Raw genomic sequence first — 20,923 nt, 5'->3', positions numbered from 1 at the left:
TTGCAAAAACTCAGGATAACTTAAAGGACACAGTAGATTCGATTTCAACACAAATGGACACTCTGAAACTTGGTTCAGAAAAACACACTGAGGAAATGTGTTCATTATCAGAGAAAGTAGTTGAACTTTCGGATCAGCTAAATAATTTATCTGCGAAGGTAGATGATAATCTGAATGACGCAAAACCGGTAGTCTTTAATGACACAGAACAGAACGCACAAATTAGGAAACTGAAACAAAATCTGAATCAAATTGATACGCAACACCAAAGAGAAATCCGGGAAGTACAAGATCAGCTGACACAGGTAATACAAGAATTACGTATTTCAGAAGACACTCGCGCTCCAACACGGGAAGAGGGACTTAGAAACACGGAAAAGCCGCAAAATAATAACACAGGGCATTTCGGAAGTTATGAAAGAAATTGGCAATGTGCACCGAATTTTGAGATGGAACGGCCGACACGACCTAACAATGACCGATATGCGACTCGCCGACATGATGATTTTGACTATAAGCTGTTCATTACTACACGTAAATTCAAAACATTTAAGAATTCTGGCAACGACATTCATCCACAAGCATGGCTCCATCAATTCTCTCATTGTTTTCCTCCCAACTGGTCGTTAGAACACAGATTAGAATTTATGTGTGGCTACTTGGAGAATGAACCAGCTGTAAGAATGCGATCGGTAATTCACGATTGCCACAGTGAAGGAGAGTTTTACCATGCCTTCCTCTCAGCATATTGGTCTCAAGCTACACAAGACCGTGTAAAACATAACATCATAATGATGAAACACTTCGAACAATCTGAATTTTCCAGTCTTGTGAAATATTTTGAAGACATGTTGCACAAGAATCAATACCTGTCAAACCCGTACAGCCCCTCAGAACTCATCCGCATTTGCTTAATCAAACTGCCTGAACATTTACGACATATTATTTTAGCAGGACGTTGCAAAGATGACATTGAAGCTTTTCAGGGACTGTTACAAGAATTAGAAATTGACACTGACAATTGCGGAACGCGAAACCAGGAACACAACAATTACAGGTCACATCCGTCGCAAGTCCGCGATGAAAGAAGTAATAACTGGACACGACAAGGCTATTCTCACAACACAAATCGTGACCAAAATAGACACCACCCGTATGACAACCGTTGGCAGAGTAGTAATAACTACAGGGAAAGATCACCTCTCCGTGGTAATGACTATCACAGAGACAATCAGAGAAACAGACAATATGGGAACCAAAATAAATATTATCAGGGGAGACAGAATAACTTTAGACGCAACGGTCCAGCGCGCAGTTTCGATTCAGGGAGAAATTCTCCACCACGTGACCGACAAGAAAGAAACTATGGCATCTACCGACATGACGACAGACGATATGATCGTAACGATAGACCTGAACTGCATCAGAACTGGCGGGATTTAAACAGGGCAGGGCCCTCTCGTCACGGTGAATTTGTAGAAGTTAGGTCTCCAAATCCCAATAACGACGCGCGCCAACAAAGAGACAATAGGCAATGACTCATACCGCAGGCAGCCACAAAACGCACGTATGAAACTAACGACGCAGCTGCCGTAGCTAGTAATTACGTAAAAATGGAAGACATTAGGGACATCTTACTCCAAGAACACGACGTAAAACATAACAACATTGCATATCCTGTGATTCACATTACAGTAAATGATGTAAAATTTACGGCAGTACTTGACTCTGGCAGTCCCATTTCAGTAATTAGTGAAACAGCCTTTAGCAAATGCAACAAATCGAACGATTGCCCCACACTTCCGTTACGTAAGATTAAATTACAAGGTGCAATCTTTGGAAAAAGTGTAGATGTACGCCAACAAACCAACTTAGAATTCTTTTGTCAAAGCCATAGCTTCTCTACGAACTTTCTTATTGTTCCATTATTGTCGACGGAAATTATATTGGGAGTAGACTTTTTGAATGAATACAAAGCAATCTTAAACTTTCACGATGCTGAAATAGGTTTAGAGAAAGAAGGTAAGTCAATAGCTTTGAAATTTGAAGACTGGCTCTCAAACCATGACGAGGAAATTAATCGGCTTTACCTTCTGTTAGACAACAGTTCGGACTTTTCTACGGAACTAGACACTAATAATCACTCTGCAAGTACTGACAGGGATGATATCGACGGCGCATTTGACATTAATAAGTTATTTCAGAATAAAATTCAAACAATTGAGAATTGTAATGACACTGATAGGCAGGACCTTTTTGAGATTTTACAAGCACATTCCACAGTTTTTACTCATAAAACAGGAACAATCAAGGGATTTCAATACCAATTTCGTGTTCGTGAGCATACTAAATTTTGTGTTAGACCATATGTAATTCCAGCACATTATAGGGACCGTGTTAGAACAGAAATACAATCTATGCTTGACGAGGGCATTATTGAGCCTGCAGTAAGCTCATACAACAATCCATTACATGTTGTTGAAAAGAAAAATGGATCGATCAGACTTGTCTTAGATTCGAGACAAATCAATACTATCATTATTCCTGAAACAGACAGGCCGCAGACGATGGAAGAACTTCTTCAAAATTTTAATGGTGTAAAAGTGTTGTCTTCCATTGATCTCAGATCCAGCTTTTATCAGATCGAACTTCATCCAGAATGCAGAAAATACACAGCTTTCCTTTGTTTCGGCGTTTGTTATCAGTTTCGGAAACTTCCCTTTGGTTTGAACATTTCTTCAGCAGCATTTATTCGCGGGCTAAATTCCATATTACCTGAGTTCTTAAAACGTCACATCACCTTATATGTGGACGATATTCTAATAGCGGAAGCTTCATGGGAACAACATAATCGCATCCTCAACAGTCTGTTACGTATTTTTGCAGAATCTGGAATTACAGTTAACTTGGAAAAGTCTGAATTCGGTAGGTCAAAGGTGAGGTTTTTGGGACATATTATTTCTTCTGAAGGCATTCAGCCGGATCCTGAAAAGTTAGAAGCAATCAGAGCCATTCCAGTTCCATCCACAAAAAGACAAGTCCGCAGTCTTCTAGGTCTCGTAAATTTTTACCGTCGTTTTCTGAATATGCAAATTCTAGTTACACCAAAACTTTGTTCTCTCACTGGAAAAAATACTATTTGGAACTGGGACGAACAAGCACAGTTGGAATTCAATTCTTTGAAAGAATCGCTACTTAACGCGCCAATACTAGCACATCCAGATCTGTCACAAGATTTCTGCCTTAGCACGGATTCTTCTAAAGTCGGTCTTGGTGCCCATTTATTTCAAGAAGCCATAGAAAATGACACTACCGTTCAGAAAACCATTGCTTTTGCTAGCCGAGTGCTAACAAAATCTGAAAAAAATTATTCCGTTACTGAATTAGAAGCTTTAGCTATCGTTTGGGCATTTAACAAATTCCGTTTCTTTCTTTCTGGTAAGCACGTAAAAGTATACAGTGATCATCGTGCATTACAATTTCTTATGTCTTCAAAATTAAATCATGACAGGTTAAAACGTTGGGCATTGTTTCTGCAAGAACTCCGCTTCACAATAGTCTACATTCCCGGCAAGGAGAACATTGTTGCGGACGCACTGTCACGCGCACCGGCTGGGCTTGAGAAAAGTACCACAGAAGGCAAACTCGAGAAAAATTTCAGTATTCTTTACATTCAGAAAGTCGCCTTTGAAAACTTCATCACCACATCTTTAAAGGACATTGCTCATGAACAAGATAAAGATCCGATTTGGAAAGACATCAAGAGCAAATGGCATGTAAAGACACACACACAGATTCGGCATTATTATCTGGTTAGAAACAACATACTGTTCAAACGCTGCACTGTTGATGACAAGCTATGGGTACTTTGCATTCCTGACGATTTTGTTAATAAGCTCATTTGGTACATTCATTTCAGCTACGCACATTTTGGCCCACGAAAATGTTATCATATTCTTCGAACGACTTGTTATTTTAACAATATGGAAAAGCGAATTCGAAGAGTCTTGTCTATTTGTAAACTTTGTCAAAAGGCGAAACCATCCACTGTCTCACATCGTGCTCCGTTGTTTCCTATCATTCCTTCTAAATTAAAAGAATTTGCTGCCGTTGATCTCTTGGGACCGCTTGTCAGAACATCTAATGGATTTTCGTACGTTCTAGTCGCTGTTGAACTTACTTCAAAATTTGTTTCTTTCACACCGTTACGTAAAGCCACTGGACGGTCTGTATCCAACGCCTCTGTTAAAAATTTCTTGCGTGAAGTTGGACACGTTAGTAAAGTCATTTCAGATAACGGACCGCAATTCAGATCTGCTGTTTGGTCACGCATGCTTCGCAACCATAAAATCAAACCTGTTTTTATTTCATTGTATTCACCACATTGCAACCCGTCTGAACGGATTATGAAAGAAATCAATAAGCTTTGCAGACTTTATTGTCACAGAAAGCATCAGCATTGGGACAGATATTTACACTTATTTCAAAACGTGCTGAATGAAATGCCTCACGACTCCACTGCTTTACCACCTACTCTTGTACTGAAGAATGAAGAACCATCGAACAGAATCAGAGAGCTTGTACCTTTCCCGAATACACGTAAACTTCGACACAAAGACATAATTGATTTGGCTCTTAAAAATATAAAATCTGCAGCAGACAAAAGGAGAAAACTACACGGTAAAGCAAATGCAAAGAAATTGTATATTGGTCAGAAAGTTCTCATTAAAGCTCATTCATTGTCACATAAGAAGAAACACTTGAGTCACAAATTCTTTCTAGTTTACAATGGACCATACAGAATCCGACGTATACCACATGATAATTGCGTTGAAGTTGAAACTCTGCGTATTAGGAAGAGTAAAGGTTTACACCACATTTCACATGTAAAACCGTTTATTGAAAGATAATCTGCTTTTTAACTTTGTCTTTGCCATAAAACTTTTCACTTCACATTTCTAGTATGCTTTGTCAGATTTAGAATCTGTTAACATGTAACAATGTTTGAAGTGAAATATCCAGTCAAGAACCAAGAGAACTTATTTAAACAGAAATGACGAATGCATTGTTATAGTGAACAGACGTCACAGTGTTATTGTGTGTGTACATTCTTGCTTGTTTGTTGCACGATTACGTAACGACTATAAGGCTCACATACTTAGAACATTTACCAGTACTGCTAATGAGATTTTAATGCAACATTTTGGTTTATTTGAAAATACATTCTGAATTTAAAGTGCTTTCTGAGAGATACCAGATGACACAGAGGTTAGTTTATGTGACAGCTACACGATTTTTATCACGACGCTACTAATGAGTGACAATTTACAATGTTGCTTTTGCGGTGTATCTGTTTTATATCTGCACAGTTTTCTGAATTCTTCTGGAAAGTAAAACATGTTTTAGTAGTAACTTTTGTGGTAGAGCTACAATGAGACTGCCTTTTCCGTAGCACAACAATACGTTACAGCACAGTACTTTCTTCATCACGGCAATAAGCGTAATAACTAAGACATTTATATGCAAAGCATTTCACTTTTGTGTATTATGAGGTAAGTACATTGACTTCTGCAGAACTTAGCTTTCGGAGGACGATAACTACGACACTTCCACAGGGATTATGTTGCAACAAGACGCACATTTAGCGCTACAGGACACGCATTTGAGTGATTAATTTTGTACTTAAAACATTCATTTTTAAAGATATTTGAAGTACAATGATACAAAGGTTTTCAGTGATACATTTCATTTCATTGCAATAATCTATAACACCTGAGGGTATAATTACATTAATCCTCAGGGGGGTACACGCTTACTTTGTGTACCATGTGTGTGGCAACCACAAGGAACCCTAGCTAATATGGTATTTGCTTATACAACTTTACACATCGGTACCATATTTCTCTAACACACAAATTACACAGCTATCTGATCATGTAACTGAGAGAGAAACTTTTTTATTACATCAGTGACAGATGTTTACGTAATTACACAGTTGGCTAACTTCACACTTATGAAACTGTATTTTGTCTGTACTTTGTGAAACTGTTCATATTTTTTCGGAACCATTGTGATACTATGAGAGCTTTGAATGATGTATTTGGTAAAGGGATTATGATTTTTAAAGTACGTTTGAGGCAGATGACACTTTTGACATGAGCAGAGAATTTTTTTTAATTATTGGAGGAAGCTACGACGATTTTGAGATTTGACTGAGGTGTTATGATGTTATTTTTACGACGACGATGTGTATTATGCTGCTGAGGTATGTTTACGATTAATAGGCTGAGGCTACTATATGAGTTATTTGATTATGCTTCATATTTATAATGATGAAATATTGAAGAAGTGTCGACGAATATGTATATGTATAATGAGGTAAGGAATAATGAGTAGTGTTTAGGGACTCTGATTTATGAAAAGGATGTTGGAAACCAAGAAACGTACTTTAAGAGTTATGAAATGTGTGTGTATATTCGTGAATGTATTACAATGCAGACGAAAATTTTTTTTGGACACTATTATATCAATAGCATTTTGTTTCTACAGATTTGTAACGCAAATTCTTGACCTGTGAAATATTTTTATATGCGACTGTCTCTGTAGCGGAAACTGCTGTCGTAAATATTTCCGTAAGAAAGTTAACGGACCACCTACACATAATGCGTCGTGGGCACCCAGCTGTGTCAGACGCCTGGAGAAAAAGCCATTAGCGCGTGCCTTTCAGAGCACAGGAAAACACCTGGAGAACAAGCCATTAGGGTGTGCCTTTCATCGCTAATGCGACACCCTCGTTACTTGAAAACATATGATTACTCGCACTTTGTGCTAATTGCTGAAATGCTTATGAATTGATGGGAAATATTCGTACATCTGCACACCTGATTATGACAAGTGTCTTTCTATGAGAGTTGAGAGCTACTGACTTACGAAATGCCACATGACTATTGAATGATGTTTTTATGCTTTGGTTTGCGTAATTGCTTATTTCACTTGATATCTGGTTTCCAGCTGTGTTGCAGCATTGTTTTTATAAAATAAAATGCATTTGCTAATGTGAACACTTTCTGTCAACAGATCTATTAAATAATTATTTTATGATCCACATTCTTTAAAAAAGGAGCACTTGGAAAGGAAAGAACAATAAGAAGGAACTAGTAACTGCATACATAATATTCTTTTCAAGTACATGGTAACATTTCTTTTACAATAAGTTGTTGTGGTGCACCACTTTAATTACATAGACATTAAGATGTGAATATACATTTCCCTTATCTGCATTGTTGTTTAGTGTAATATTTTTTCTGCTTGCGCTATGTCATGTTTAGGTATAAGTTGCTGCTGTTTGCCAGGCATAGTGTTATTGAATTTGACTTTTGCTCATTTATGCTGCTAGCTTTGCCAATTTGCATTTTTTTGCATTGCTGTTTGTGTTGATTTGTTATGTGATGCTGCATTGCCTCGTCCCTTAGTTTAGTATCTGAGCTCAGTAGATTTAAGTTAGCTTAAGAGGGGGTAGCCTCTAAGAGAATGAGTTGCGATGAATTGGAAGAAATGCATTGAGAAAACAGGTTTAGGTAGGATTTTCTTGGAAATAAATGTTGAGGTAAGAAATGTGTGAACATATAAATACAGAAAGCATGCTTAGATAGAATTTTTTTTGGTGGAAACAAAGGATGAAATAAGAGGAAAGATATATGAAGTTTTGGGTTGGACTGCAGTACCAAATGTTACACTGAAAACGAACCCTGTCCTTTCCTATTGGTGTTATCCCACTATGAGTTTGTGTACCCTTGTATATTTGTTTTCTTCCTGTCTCTGTGTACTGTTTCATAGAATTTTTTTCTCTTCTAATACTAAGCTATATTCACTATGATGAGGAATACTGTTATCCTCAAATATAAGTTGCATTAATAATATGTTATTTTCTTTGTAAAGTTGTTTACAATTCTGTTCTGTTTCAATGTTCATGTGTGAAATTAATGTTTCGAAAACTATTCTCATTATTTTATGTATGTACTTATGTCACTATTTTTGTAACACTGATGTATATGTTTATTTCTATTCTTTTGTAACGCCTGTTTTACTACAAATGTTATCTGTATTGTTATGTTTTTAATGATGTATTTTGTACCTTTGTAATTGTATTCTTATGTTATAAAATTGTAATTGTCACCAGTTCATGACATTATTAACTTGTTAGTTACATTTCACTGCACACGTTTCTGTTGGTCATAGTATGTGGACAATATGTGAGAAGTAGGGACTGTTAGTGTTTGCACGTGTGTTAATAACTCAGCAAGGGACTGGATAACAGCATTGCTGGTTCTAAGGACAATTTCAAAAACTTTGTGAGTGCACAAGTGGTGGTTTATGGACTTGCTATATTATCCGCAAGACTCTTCGATGGTGATTGTGCACCTGCACAGTCACAACAGATGGCTGCTGGCCATCTCTTCAAGGACTACAGTGGGTCTACATCTTTGATGATCCATCAATACCATTATTTCTACAAGGACTGCAGTGGGTCTGCACCTCTGGTGGCCCACCAATAGCATACTCTCTACCAGGACTACAGTGGGTCCGCTCTGTGATGACTTACCTACCAATACTCTTCAAAACTTCGAATGACTCTGCTGTGGGTTTGCTCCATTGTGGCCCATTACCTGTCAGCATGTCAAGAGCCAGCACTGTCTTTCCGTTGGAAGGTCAACACTACTTCTTCAAGACTGCATGGAAATCCACTACTTCTATGTGCATTTTCTTTTACTGCTTGGACTTTGAGAAAAACTCTGCATTTTTACTGTGATGAACAATGTGGACTGTCTTTATGGACTGTGAGAAATTTTGATCTTTTGACCAACATAATATTAATAAGTGTGTGCATTTTATATCTTTGTTACTGTAATTGTGAAAAACTTTTGTCAAATCTGTATTGGCCAGTGCCCAACACCATTTGTAAAAAATTTTGTGGGGAGCATGGGGGCTATGTAAGTAGGCTGTTTATGTTTTCTCTATGTAAGTAGGCTGTTTATGTTTTCTCTATGTACGTAGGCTGTTAAGGTTTTTTATTGGTAACGCCACCTCTGTATGACAATCACTGGCTGTGCTGTGGGCAGTCTGTGTCTGCTTGGCATTGTTGTAATACTCGCCATTGTAGTGTTAGGCAGCTGGCTGTGAACAGCGCGTAGCATTGCGCAGTTGGAGGTGAGCCGCCAGCAGTGGTGGATGTGGGGAGAGAGATGGCGGAGGTTTGCAGTTTGTCATGAACTGATATATATATATTATGATTTGTGATGATATTAAGGTAAATACATTGTTTGCTCTCTATTAATATCTTTCATTTGCTAACTACCCCTATCAGTAGTTAGTGCCTTCAGTAGTTTGAATCTTTTATTTAGCTGGCAGTAGTGGCGCTCGCTGTATTGCAGTAGCTTGAGCAGCGAAGATTTTTGTGAGGTAAGTGATTTGTGAAAGGTATAGTTTAATGTTTGTCAGGGCCATTCTTTAGTAGGGAGTTTTGAAAGTCAGATTGCGTTGCGCTAAAAATATTGTGTGTCAGTATAAGCACAGTCTTATATATAAATTGTTTAAAAGGGGACGTTTCAACGGAAATGAATGAGAAATTAGGACAGGGACTCTGGGTTAGAATGAAGAAATAAAACGGTGAAGTGTGATGAAGGCACGTTATTCTGTGAGAGGAAGCAAAGAACTTGGAAGAGCAGTGAAATTGACTGGATATAACCTTGAAGAAATGTTATAAGACGATCATCAACAGAAGTAAAACAAGAGTAACGGAACGTTGTCGAATCAAATCAGGCGATACTGAGGAATTAAATTTGGTGACGAGATACAAAGAGTAGCAGATGAGTTTTGCTATTTGGGTACCAAAATAACCGAAGATGGCCGAAGAATAAAGGATATAAAATACATACCTGCAGTATCACAAAATCATTTCTCAAATCGACAAATTTTTAACATCTAATACAAATTTAAGTGTTAAGAAGTCATTTCCGAAGGTATTTGGAGTGCAGCCTTGTACGGAAGTTAAACGTGTATGATAAACCGTTCAGGCAACAAGTGAATAGAAGCTTTAGAAATGTGGTGCTGGAGAAGAATGCTGAAGCTTAGACAGGTGAACAGAGCCGCTAATGATGAGGTACGGAACCAAATTGTGTAAAAAGAAAGTTATGGCACAACTTACGAAACAATAGGGATCGATTCACAGAACACGTCCTCAAACATTAAGGAATCGGCGATCTGGTAACGGTGGGATGTGTAGGAGATACAAATTGTAGAAGCAGGCAAACGGATGAAAAACAGTAAGCATGTTCAAGCGGACTGAAGACGACACAGTGATATATATCGGTCATCATTATTTTGTTTTTCTATGGAAGATAGTGACCAAAAGAGCTCTGTACCTGAGGAATGGGGCTCTTTGTTACGACCACAGTCTGCTTTGTGCACGTCTCTGGAATTCGCATCGCTACATACCTCGAGATGCTCTGGTTTGCTAATGTGGACTTCAGGAATGGGACCAAGCCAAGATCGATGTATAGGCCAGTATTTCCTGGTTATTTTGTCCACGTGAGCGACTGCATCTGTAACAGAACGACGTCTCGTTAGTCTTTGTGCAGTTACAGCATTATCTATTTCACCTTTAATATCGACGCATATGCAATGCCCAAATTATGATATACCTGCTACTTAGGGAGGCACGCTGATGTTCAAACTTTAAACAGTCTCACTGAATCACCGAAATAATTTTGCTTTTTCACAAAAGAAAAGGAAGATAAACCTCATGAGCAGCATAAGCTTGTGTTGTAGTTTAATTTCTAACTTAAATATGATGTAGGCATATGACGGCCATGTACTTTTAGTCTAACTCATTCTGCAAACGGACTTGTCAAAAGGAGGACATGTTGGATGCACGTTTTATTCACTTACTTATATTTGGGGAATTGGGAGGATGCTTAGACCGGATAAATAACAACGATCAACGGCATTAGGGTGCTCAAGCTATGGAAACCATTGTAAAAGGGGAAATCACGGGAAACCAATACGTAAATTATTTTAAATTGCGGGAAATCGCAGCCAAATTTCCACAATTTGAATGAAATTAGCCACACTGGCTGTAAAATACTTTTGTTCAAAGTCACGACCCGTTTCACGTCAACTGCAGAAGCATCCTCAGGTGATCTGCACCAAAATTAATATCGAAAAAAAATCAAAGAAATTTCAACTGTGATCTGGAGAATAGAGGGATACTGAAGAATAGTGTCATAGAGCAATACTTGAAAAGTATTTACAGAGAACCTCTGTGACAACATTTTATGTATTGCTACACGAGAGTATTTTTCAGTATCCAGTGTTAAAAATGATTTGTAAAAAAAAAAGGTTCTCTATTAATTTTTGTACAGATTGCCTGAGGATGCATCTTCAATTGGCGCGAAACCGGTCGTGACTTTGAAAAAAGTATTTTACAGCCAGTAGTCATCATTACATTGAAAGCATTTCCCTTCAACGTTTAAACAAGAGAACTGTAAAAACAATGTGCGAAAAGTTGTAAAAAAAGATAAAGGAAGTCGAGCTCAGCAGCCATTGTAAAAGAAAAATATTGCACTTGATCAGTCCAGGAAAATCGAATACAGGTACTAAGTAGTGAAGTATTTTTAGGAAAGGAAGTTCACTGTTCTCATGAAGTGTCAAGAAATAAAAGAGAGAGACTATGAATCTGAAGCACGGGACTGGTTAAAAGAAGTAGGGGCGTCTGCTGTACCAGATAACTCTTCAACAGGCAAATCGTGAAATAGTCATAAGACAGGTAAATGGTACATGAAGGAGAAGGGGAAGAAAACATGTTCAGAGGTAGCACAAAACCTGTATTACTCAACACAGGAATAGAGCATGTATATCGTTACAAAGCTCACGTTGTGTTTGTAAGCCATGTGTTGCAAAACAAAAAAAGAGTCTCCTTCGTACTCTGAGTATCAGTTACAGTTGTCACTTCACATATGAATTTTGAATCAAATGAATACTTGCTACGTAATTCGGCTAAAGCTGTCAAGGATAACCTCGTAATCAGTTAAGAGTAACAGGATGCAGGTAACATTATCTTCCAACCCAAAGATAACGCGATAACAACTAAATGTGACATTGTGCAACAAGGTAACAGTTTCAGTGATTTTAATGTATTGCTACAGATGATCTCTCGTTGCGCAGCGCAGACGTTCAGCTAACTGATTAAACCTACTTTTTTAAGGTCAATAGAAGGCTGCATAATATTTGCAACGAAAGGTCACCCGCTGCTAATATATAAGGCATCAGCAGCACACTAAAAATGACTAACTGAAGTGTTTGTTAGCTTCTGCGAAGCCATTGTACAGAAACACATTGGTTATTAAATATAATACAAACATACGTGCAGGGAAACTGTTCTGTCGAGAATTAGATTTTCACCCTGCACCTGTTTCAAGAATCACACTACAACTGGTCATTTATCATTGTGACCATATTTTATTGGGTTGGGCAGTTTTACATCTATCACACTTCGTACTTGTTATTGTGAAAGCTATACCATTTTCTTGAAATCTTGGTTAGAACTGGTTTTATGTTAATTCTGTAATGTCATAATTTGCCATATGAGTTAAGATACCGTATCCTTTGACATTCCTTACAAATGTCACGTCCGTTATCTGTGTTTTGAGTTTGTCAGTTTTGCGAATTTCCCATGTATTAAAACATACAACCATATTACAATTGCCGTAGTTTTTTTCTCGTTTGGCGTTTTAGACTTTAAATTCTGAATTATCAGAGACGTTTATGGATCAAATTACTTTTTCAGAAATTCCTGGTCACTTCACAGCATTTACCAGAACAACAAAGACATCACCGAAACGGTAGTTTGCACACTGGACTCTTGTGATCATAGTACCATAACTATAGAGCCTTTGAAACTTCAGTTTAACAAACAAGGAGAAGCTTTTACTTCGAATTAAAACGGCAAATCCTACAACAAGGAAAAGGTTTGAACCATCTTCACATGAATGCTAACACGCGTTCTTTATTATTTTAACATAAGCCAAAGGCAGGACCTTAGTAGAAATTTTTACAAGCAAGCTTAATGGCTATGTTAAAACTGAGAAGCACGTACTTCTGCGAGAGAGTACGTCACAAGAGTGACGATACTTCCACTAAGGTTAATGAGCGTTCACACATGTTACTCCTGGCCGGCCGGTGTGGCCGTGCGGTTCTAGGCGCATCAGTCTGGAACCGCGTGACCGCTACGGTCGCAGATTCTAATCCTGCCTCGGGCATGGATGTGTGTGATGTCCTTAGGTTAGTTACGTTTAAGAAGTTCAAAGTTCTAGGGGACTGATGACCTCAGAAGTTAAGTCCCATAGTGCTCTGAGCCATTTTGAACCACGCTACTCCTTCAACCAAATTTTTCTTGTAATTTCTATTACGATGGCCTACGCACGCTCTGAAAACTGGGATGAGAAAATGTCTACAGTACAACATAGCTATTGATAATGATGAAGAGTAACATGAAATGTAAGAGAATAGTCCGGAGAATCATTTTGGAAGGAAGTGGGATAACAAAGCACTGAGAAATGATAAGATGCCGTGTTTGAAATTCCCTAAAAAAAATGGTTACTACTACAAAGAACACCGCAGCCAGCAGTTCAGCTGAAGGGGAGTGGACATCTCTAAAAAGAGTAATCACAGATGTTGGACAGACAAACATAAATACGAGGAAGGTAACTGCGAAGAAACCCGGGTGACAGAAAAATCACTTCAATTGATCGATGATAAAGAGAAATACATACATGTTCAGGGATAGACAGGAATAAAATAATATAAATCCCCTAGAAACGAAATAAACAGGAATTACGGGGAAGCTGAGGCGGAATGGCTGCAGAAAAATTTGTAAAGAAGTCGAAAAAGGAATGGTCGCTGGAACGACTGACTCAGCATATAGAAAAGTTAAATCACATTTCTGTAAAATCAAAAGCAAGGCTGGCGTCATTAAGAGTGCATTTGGAATTCCCCCGCTAAACGCAGAGAGAGAGAGAGAGCATACGGGTGGAAAGAGTACAATGAAGGAATTTATGAGGAGGAAAACATGTCTGATGTTATAGAAGAAGAAACAAGAGTCGGCATGTAACAGAGAGGGGATCCAGTATTAGAATCCATATTTAAAGGAGCTCTGGAAGACTTGAAATCAATAAGGCAGAAGCGATAAATAACATTCCATTGGAATTTCTAAAATCATTGGCGGAAGTGGCAACCAATTGACTTTTCAGGTTGGTGTGTATAATCTATGAGATTGGAGACATAGCAACAGAAATAGGCAAATATCATCCACATAGTTTCGAAGATAATGAGGGCAGACAAGTACGAGTATTATCGCGAAATCAGCTGAACCTGTCATGCACTCAATTTATGACAAGAACTGTATACAGAAGAATGGAAACTAAAATTGAAGAACTGCTACATGATGATCAGATTGGCTTTGAGCAAAGTAAAGGCACCAAAGAGTCAGTCCTGACGTTGCGCTTGATATGGGAGCGTGACTGAAGAAAACTCAAGACACGATCACAGTACACTACTGGCCATTAAAATTGCTACACCACGAAGATGAGGCGCTACAGACGCTAAATTTAGGCGACAGGAAGAAGATGCTGTGATATGCAAATGATTAGCTTTTCAGAGCATTCACACAAGGTTGGCGCCGGTGGCGACACCTACAACGTGCTGACATGAGGAAAGTTTCCAACCGATTTCTCATACACAAACAGCAAGCAGTTGACCGACGTTGCCTGGTGAAACGTTGTTGTGATGCCTCGTGTGAGGAGGAGAAATGCGTATCATCACGTTTCCGACTTTGATTAAGGTCGGATTGTAGCCTATCGCGATTGCGGTTTATCGTATCGCGACACTGCTGCTCGCGTTGATCGAGATCCAATGAATTTCAGCAGAATGTGGAATCAGTGGGTTCAGGAGGGTAATGCGGAACGCCGTGCTGGATCCCAACGGCCTCGTATCACTAGCAGTCGAGGAGACAGGCATCTTATCTGCATGGCTATAGCGGATCGTGCAGCCACGTCTCGATCCCTGAGTCAACAGATGGGGACGATTGCAAACAACAACCATCTGCACGAACAGTTCGACGACGTTTGCAGCAGCATGGTTTATCAGCTCGGAGACCGTGGCTGCAGTTACCCTTGACGCTACATCACAGACAGGAGCGCCTGCGATGGTGTACTCAAGGACAAACCTGGGTGCACGAATGGCAAAATATCATTTTTTTCGGATGAATTCAGGTCTTGGTCGCATCCGTGTTTGGCGACATCGCGGTGAACGCACATTGGAAATGTGTATTCGTCATCGCCATACTGGCGTATCACCGGGCGTGATGGTATGGGGTGCCATTGGTTACGCGTCTCGGTCACCTCTCGTTCGCATTGACGGCACTTTGAACAGTGGACGTTATATTTCAGAAGTGTTACGACCCGTGGCTCTACCCCTCATTCGATCCCTGTGAAACCCCACATTTCAGCAGGATAATCCACGACCGCATGTTGCAGGTCCTGTACAGGCCTTTCTGGATACAGAAAATGTTCGACTGCTGCCCTGGCCAGCACATTCTCCAGATCTCTCACCAACTGAAATCGTCTGGTCAATGGTGGCCGAGCAACTGTCTCGGCACAATACGCCAGTCACTACTCTTTATGAACTGTGGTATCGTGTTGAAGCTGCATGGGCAGCTGTACATGTACACGCCATCCAAGCTCTGTTTGATCAATGCCCAGGCGTATCAAGGTCGTTATTAAGGCCAGAGGTGGTTGTTGTGGGTACTGATTTCTCAGGATTTATGCACTCAAACTGCGTGAAAATGTAATCACATGTCAGTTCTAGTATAATATATTTGTCCAATGAATACCCGTTTATCATCTGCGATTCTTCTTGGTGTAGGAATTTTAGTGGCCAGTAGTGTAATTGTCTATACAGAAAAAGCGTTCGACAATGTAAAATAGTAGAAGGTTTTCGAAATTGTGAGAAAAGTAGGAATGAGATGTAGGAAATGACGGTAATATACAATATGCACATGAACCAAGATGGAATAATGACACTCGAAGACCAAGAACGGTCGTATTAAGAAGACTTAAGTTGCTGGAAGAGGCAATGAAGGGAATAAAGGAAAGGCTCAAGAGTGGGATTAAAGTTCAGGTGGAATGATATCAGCAACAAGATTCGCTGAAGACAATCCTATCCACAGTGAAAGTGAAAAAGAATTACAGAATTTGTTGAATGGAATGAACAATCTAATGAGCACAGAATATGGACTTAGAGTAAACGGACGAAAGGCGAAAATAATGAGAAGTAGTAGAAATAAGAATATCCATAAGCTTTACCTTAAAGTTGGTGGTCACGAAGTATGAGAAGTTAAGGAACATTAATATCTTGGAAGCAAAATATCAGTGACAGACAGAGCAACGAGGGCATAACAAGCAGATAGGCACTGGCAAAAAGGGCATTCCTGGGTAACAGTAGTCTACTAGTGTCAAATAAAGGTCTTCATTTGAGGAAGAAATCTCTGGGAATGTATGTTTGGAGCATAGCATAGTATGGTAGTGAACTGTAGACCGCGGGAAAGCCAGAACAGAAGAGAACTGAAGCGTTTGAGATGTGTTGCAACATAAGAATGTTATAAATTAGGAGGACTGATAAGGTAAGTAGTTTAATTTGTCGTGAAATTGAAGTAGATACTTCCTGTAAGTTAGTATGGGCAGAGGTCATTGTTGGCTACCGGAATAAAATAATAATTATATACTTTTACCGACCTCCCAATTCAGATGATACAGTTGCTGAAAGGTTCAAAGAAAACTAAAGTTTGATTTCCAACACGTACCCGACCCATTCGTTCATAGTTGGTGGTGCCTTTAATTTAGCCTCAACATGTTGTCGAAAATACATGTTTAATTACTGACGTATGCATAAAATATCACCCGAAATTGTGCTCAACGCATTCTCTGAAAATTATTTCGAGCAGTTAGTTCATGAGCCCACGCGAATAGTAAACGGTAGTGGAAACACTCTTCACCTCTTAACAACAAATAATCCTGAATTAATAACGAACATCAAAACCGATTCAGGGGTTAGTGAACACAGGGCTGTCGCAGCAAGATTGAATATTGTAATCCCCAAATCCTCGAAAAATAAGCGAAAACTATACCTATTGAAAAAAAGCAGATAAAAATTCACTTGACGCCTTCCTGAGAGACAATCTCCACTCAGTCCAAATTATTAATATAAGTATAGACCAGATGTGGCTTAAATTCAAAGAAATAGTATCAGCAGCAATTGAGAGATATATACCAAATAAATTATCAGACGACGGAGCTAATACTCCTTGGTACACAAAACGGGTTAGAACAGAAACAACGAACCAAACATGCCAAATCTAAACAGACGCAAAATTCCCAATATTGGCGAGCTTTTACAGAAGCTCGAAATTTAGCGCGGACTTGAATGCGAGGTGCCTATAACAGTTTCCATAACGAAACTTTGTCTCGAAACCTGGTAGAAAATCCAAAGAGATTCTGTTCGTATGTGTATGTTAGCGGCAAGAAACAATCAATACCTTCTCTGCACGATAACAATGGAGATACTATCGAAGACAGTGCTGCCAAAGCAGAGTTACCAAACACAGCCTTCCGAAATGCTTTCACAAAAGAAGACGGAGTAAATATTCCAGAATTCGAATCGACAACAGCTGCCGACATGAGTAACGTAGAAGTAAATATCCTCGAAGTAGTGATGCAATCTAAATCACTTAATAAAAGCAAGTATTCTGGTCCAGACTGTATACCAATTAGGTTCCTTTCGGAGTATGCTGATGCATTAGCTCCATACTTAACAATCATGTACAACCGTTCGCTCGACGAATGATCCGTACCCAATGACTGGAAAGTTGCACAGGTCACATCAATCTTCAAGAAAGGTAGTAGGAAGTAATCCACTAAATTACAGACCCATATCGTTAACGTCGATATGCAGCAGGATTTTAGAACATATTTGGTGTTCGAACATAATGAATTACCTCGAAGAAAACGGTCTATTGACACACAGTCAACATGGGTTTAGAAAACATCGTTCTTGTGAAACACAACTAGCTCTTTATTCACATGAAGTGCTGAGTGCTATTGGCAAGGGATTTCAGATCGATTCCGTATTTCTGGATTTCCAGAATGCTTTTGACACTGTACCACACAAGCGGATCGTAGTGAAATTGCGTGCTTATGGAATATCGTCTCAGTTATGTGACTGGATCTGTGATTCCCGCCGGCCAGGGTGGCCGAGTGGTTCTAGGCGCTACAGTCTAGAACCGCGCGTCCGCTACGGTCGCAGGCTCGAATCCTGCCTCGGGCGTGGATGTGTGTGATGTCCTTAGGTTAGTTAGGTTTAAGTAGTTCTAAGTTCTAGGGGACTGATGACCTCAGAAGTTAAGTCCCATAATGCTCAGAGCCATTTGAACCATTTTTTTGTGATTTCCTGTCAGAGAAGTCACAGTTAGCAGTAATTGACGGAACGTCATCGAGTAAAATAGGAGGATTTCTGGCGTTCCCAAGGTAGTGTTATAGGCCCTTTGCTGTTCCTTATCTATATATACGTTTTGGGAGACAATCTGAGCAGCCGTCTTCGGTTGTTTGCAGATGACACTGCCGTTTATCGACTAATAAAGTCATCAGAAGATCAAAACAAACTGCAAAACGATTTAGAAGAAACACCGGAATGGTGCGAAAAGTGGCAGTTGACCCTAAATAACGAAAAGTGTGAGGTCATCCACGAAAGTGCTAAAATGAACTCGTTAAACTTCGGTTACACGATAAATCAGTCTAATCTAAAAGCCGTAAATCTAACTAAATACTTAGGTATTACAATTACGAATAACATAAATTGGTAGGAACACATAGAAAATGTTGTGGGGAAGGCTAACCAAAGACTGCGTTTTATTGGCAGGACACTTAGAAAATGTAATAGACCTACTAAGGAGACTGGCTACATTACGCTTGTCCATCATCTTTTGGAATACTGCTGCGCGGTCTGGGATCCTTACCAGATAGGAATGACGGAGTACATCGAAAAAGTTCAAAGAAAGGCAGCACGCTTTGTATTATCGCGAAATATGGGTGAGGGTGTCACAGAAATGATACGGGATTTGGGATGGACGTCATTAAAAGAAAGGCGTTTTTCGTTGCGACGGAAACTTATCACGAAATTCCAATCACCAACTTTCTCCGCCGAATGCGACAATATTTTGTTGACACCGACTTACATAGGGAGGAATGATCATCAAGGGAAATCAGAGCTCGTACGGAAAGATATAGGTGTTCATTTTTTCCGCGCGCTATGCGAGATTGCAATAATAGAGAATTGTGAAGGTGGTTCGATGAACCCTCTGCGAGGCACTTAAATGTAATTTACAGAGTATTAATGTAGATGTAGATGTAGATGTAGAAGAGTTTCTCCACAGAACCGGAGTTGCAAGGAACGTTAAGAAAGAAATGACAAGAAGAGACAGGATGATAGAACATTTGTTAAGGCATCAGGGAATAACTTCCATTGTAGTTCAGCGTGCTTTAGAGGGTAAAAACTGTGGAGGAAGACAGAGATTGGGGTACATCCAGCAAATAATTAAGATGTAGATTGCGAAGGCTACTCTGAGTTGAAGAGGTTGACGCAGGAGAGAAATTGGTGGGGGACTGCTACACACCAGTCAAAAGAGTGAGGACTCAAAAAAAATTCTGTTTTATGAGTTACTTTACTGAAAAGATATTACAAGTTATACAATGATTTAAAACTGAACGTGAGTCAATAAAACGCAAATTCTTTTTCCAGATATTCGTTTGGAATAATCACCTAAAAAAGTCTGATAAATGTTTGCGATAAACATTAATCACTTAGCGAATTCCGTTAAAATTCCAATGCACTAATATATGTTCTGTTTAATTGAGATTTATTTCTCATTAACACGTTCAGTTTTTGTGAATGATATTGTGTGATGTTCATAGTCGTCCTTAGCATTTACCTAACGTCTTGTATGTCCTACTTTTGTATCTGAAACTACATAAAAGTTGCATTTACTTTACTTTATTATTCAGCAAACTGCACGGACCTGCCGGACAAACATGACACAGCTCATTTCGCCGAACGTGCTGTCAGTGGAAACCGCTGTCTCTGTTAATGTCATTTCAAACGTTATCTCCCAAAAAGAAAATTTTTTTCAGGTCTATAACTCATTACACGACAGTTCAGTTATTCATCTGCGAATAGTAGGCGATTTGGAGCAGCAGTTCTAATCCGTGTCAACAAATAAAGGATTACAGCACATCTTCCATCTTACACTCTTCTGTCTCGTAGGCACAGAAATTTGTGGTAAGGACTATGGGACCAAACTTCTGGGGTCATCGGTCCATAAGCTTACGCACCAGTTAATCTAAATTCAACTAAATTACGCTAAGGACAACACACACACCTATGCCCGAGGGATGGCTCGAAAGTCCGACGGGAGGAGGCGCGTGAACCGTGACAAGACGCCAAAGACCGCGCGGCTAGGCGCAGAAAGGCATCATAACAGTGTACCTTGCAGTGAAGATTAGGTTAAGTCCTTTGTTTAGCTAAAGACACAGAAGCTCTCGAACAGGCCGACATTTCGAACTCGCCCCCGTAGCCGGCATCGGCAACGCACATGCATGTGTGATGGCATTCGACGTTGAGGTAGTTGGTTCGATTTCTGTTGAGGAACCAAATTCTCACCCACCGGTATTTGCCAGAAAGAGGAGGAGAGGTGGAGGCATTAAGTGCCTGACCAACGTACTTCCCACTAGCACTCTGGATTAAATTGCAAACGCTTCTG

The 20,923-nt window shown here is 39.4% G+C and overlaps 1 protein-coding gene across 1 annotated transcript in view; it reads right to left on the bottom strand.

Moving 5' to 3' along the window:
* The window catches only part of LOC124804811 (cytochrome P450 4C1-like), a 132,201-nt gene that overhangs the window by 37,745 nt on the left and 73,533 nt on the right, over window positions 1–20,923 (bottom strand). The window contains exon 2 of the mRNA XM_047265150.1: window positions 10,495–10,601. Coding sequence (XP_047121106.1) covers window positions 10,495–10,601 — 107 coding nt within the window. The remainder of the gene's footprint in view (window positions 1–10,494; window positions 10,602–20,923) is intronic.

This window comes from Schistocerca piceifrons, chromosome 7 (assembly GCF_021461385.2).
Source record: "Schistocerca piceifrons isolate TAMUIC-IGC-003096 chromosome 7, iqSchPice1.1, whole genome shotgun sequence".
Taxonomy (NCBI): domain Eukaryota; kingdom Metazoa; phylum Arthropoda; class Insecta; order Orthoptera; family Acrididae; genus Schistocerca; species Schistocerca piceifrons.
Note: the sequence above shows the minus strand (reverse complement) of the source record. Positions and strands in the feature narration are given on the sequence as shown.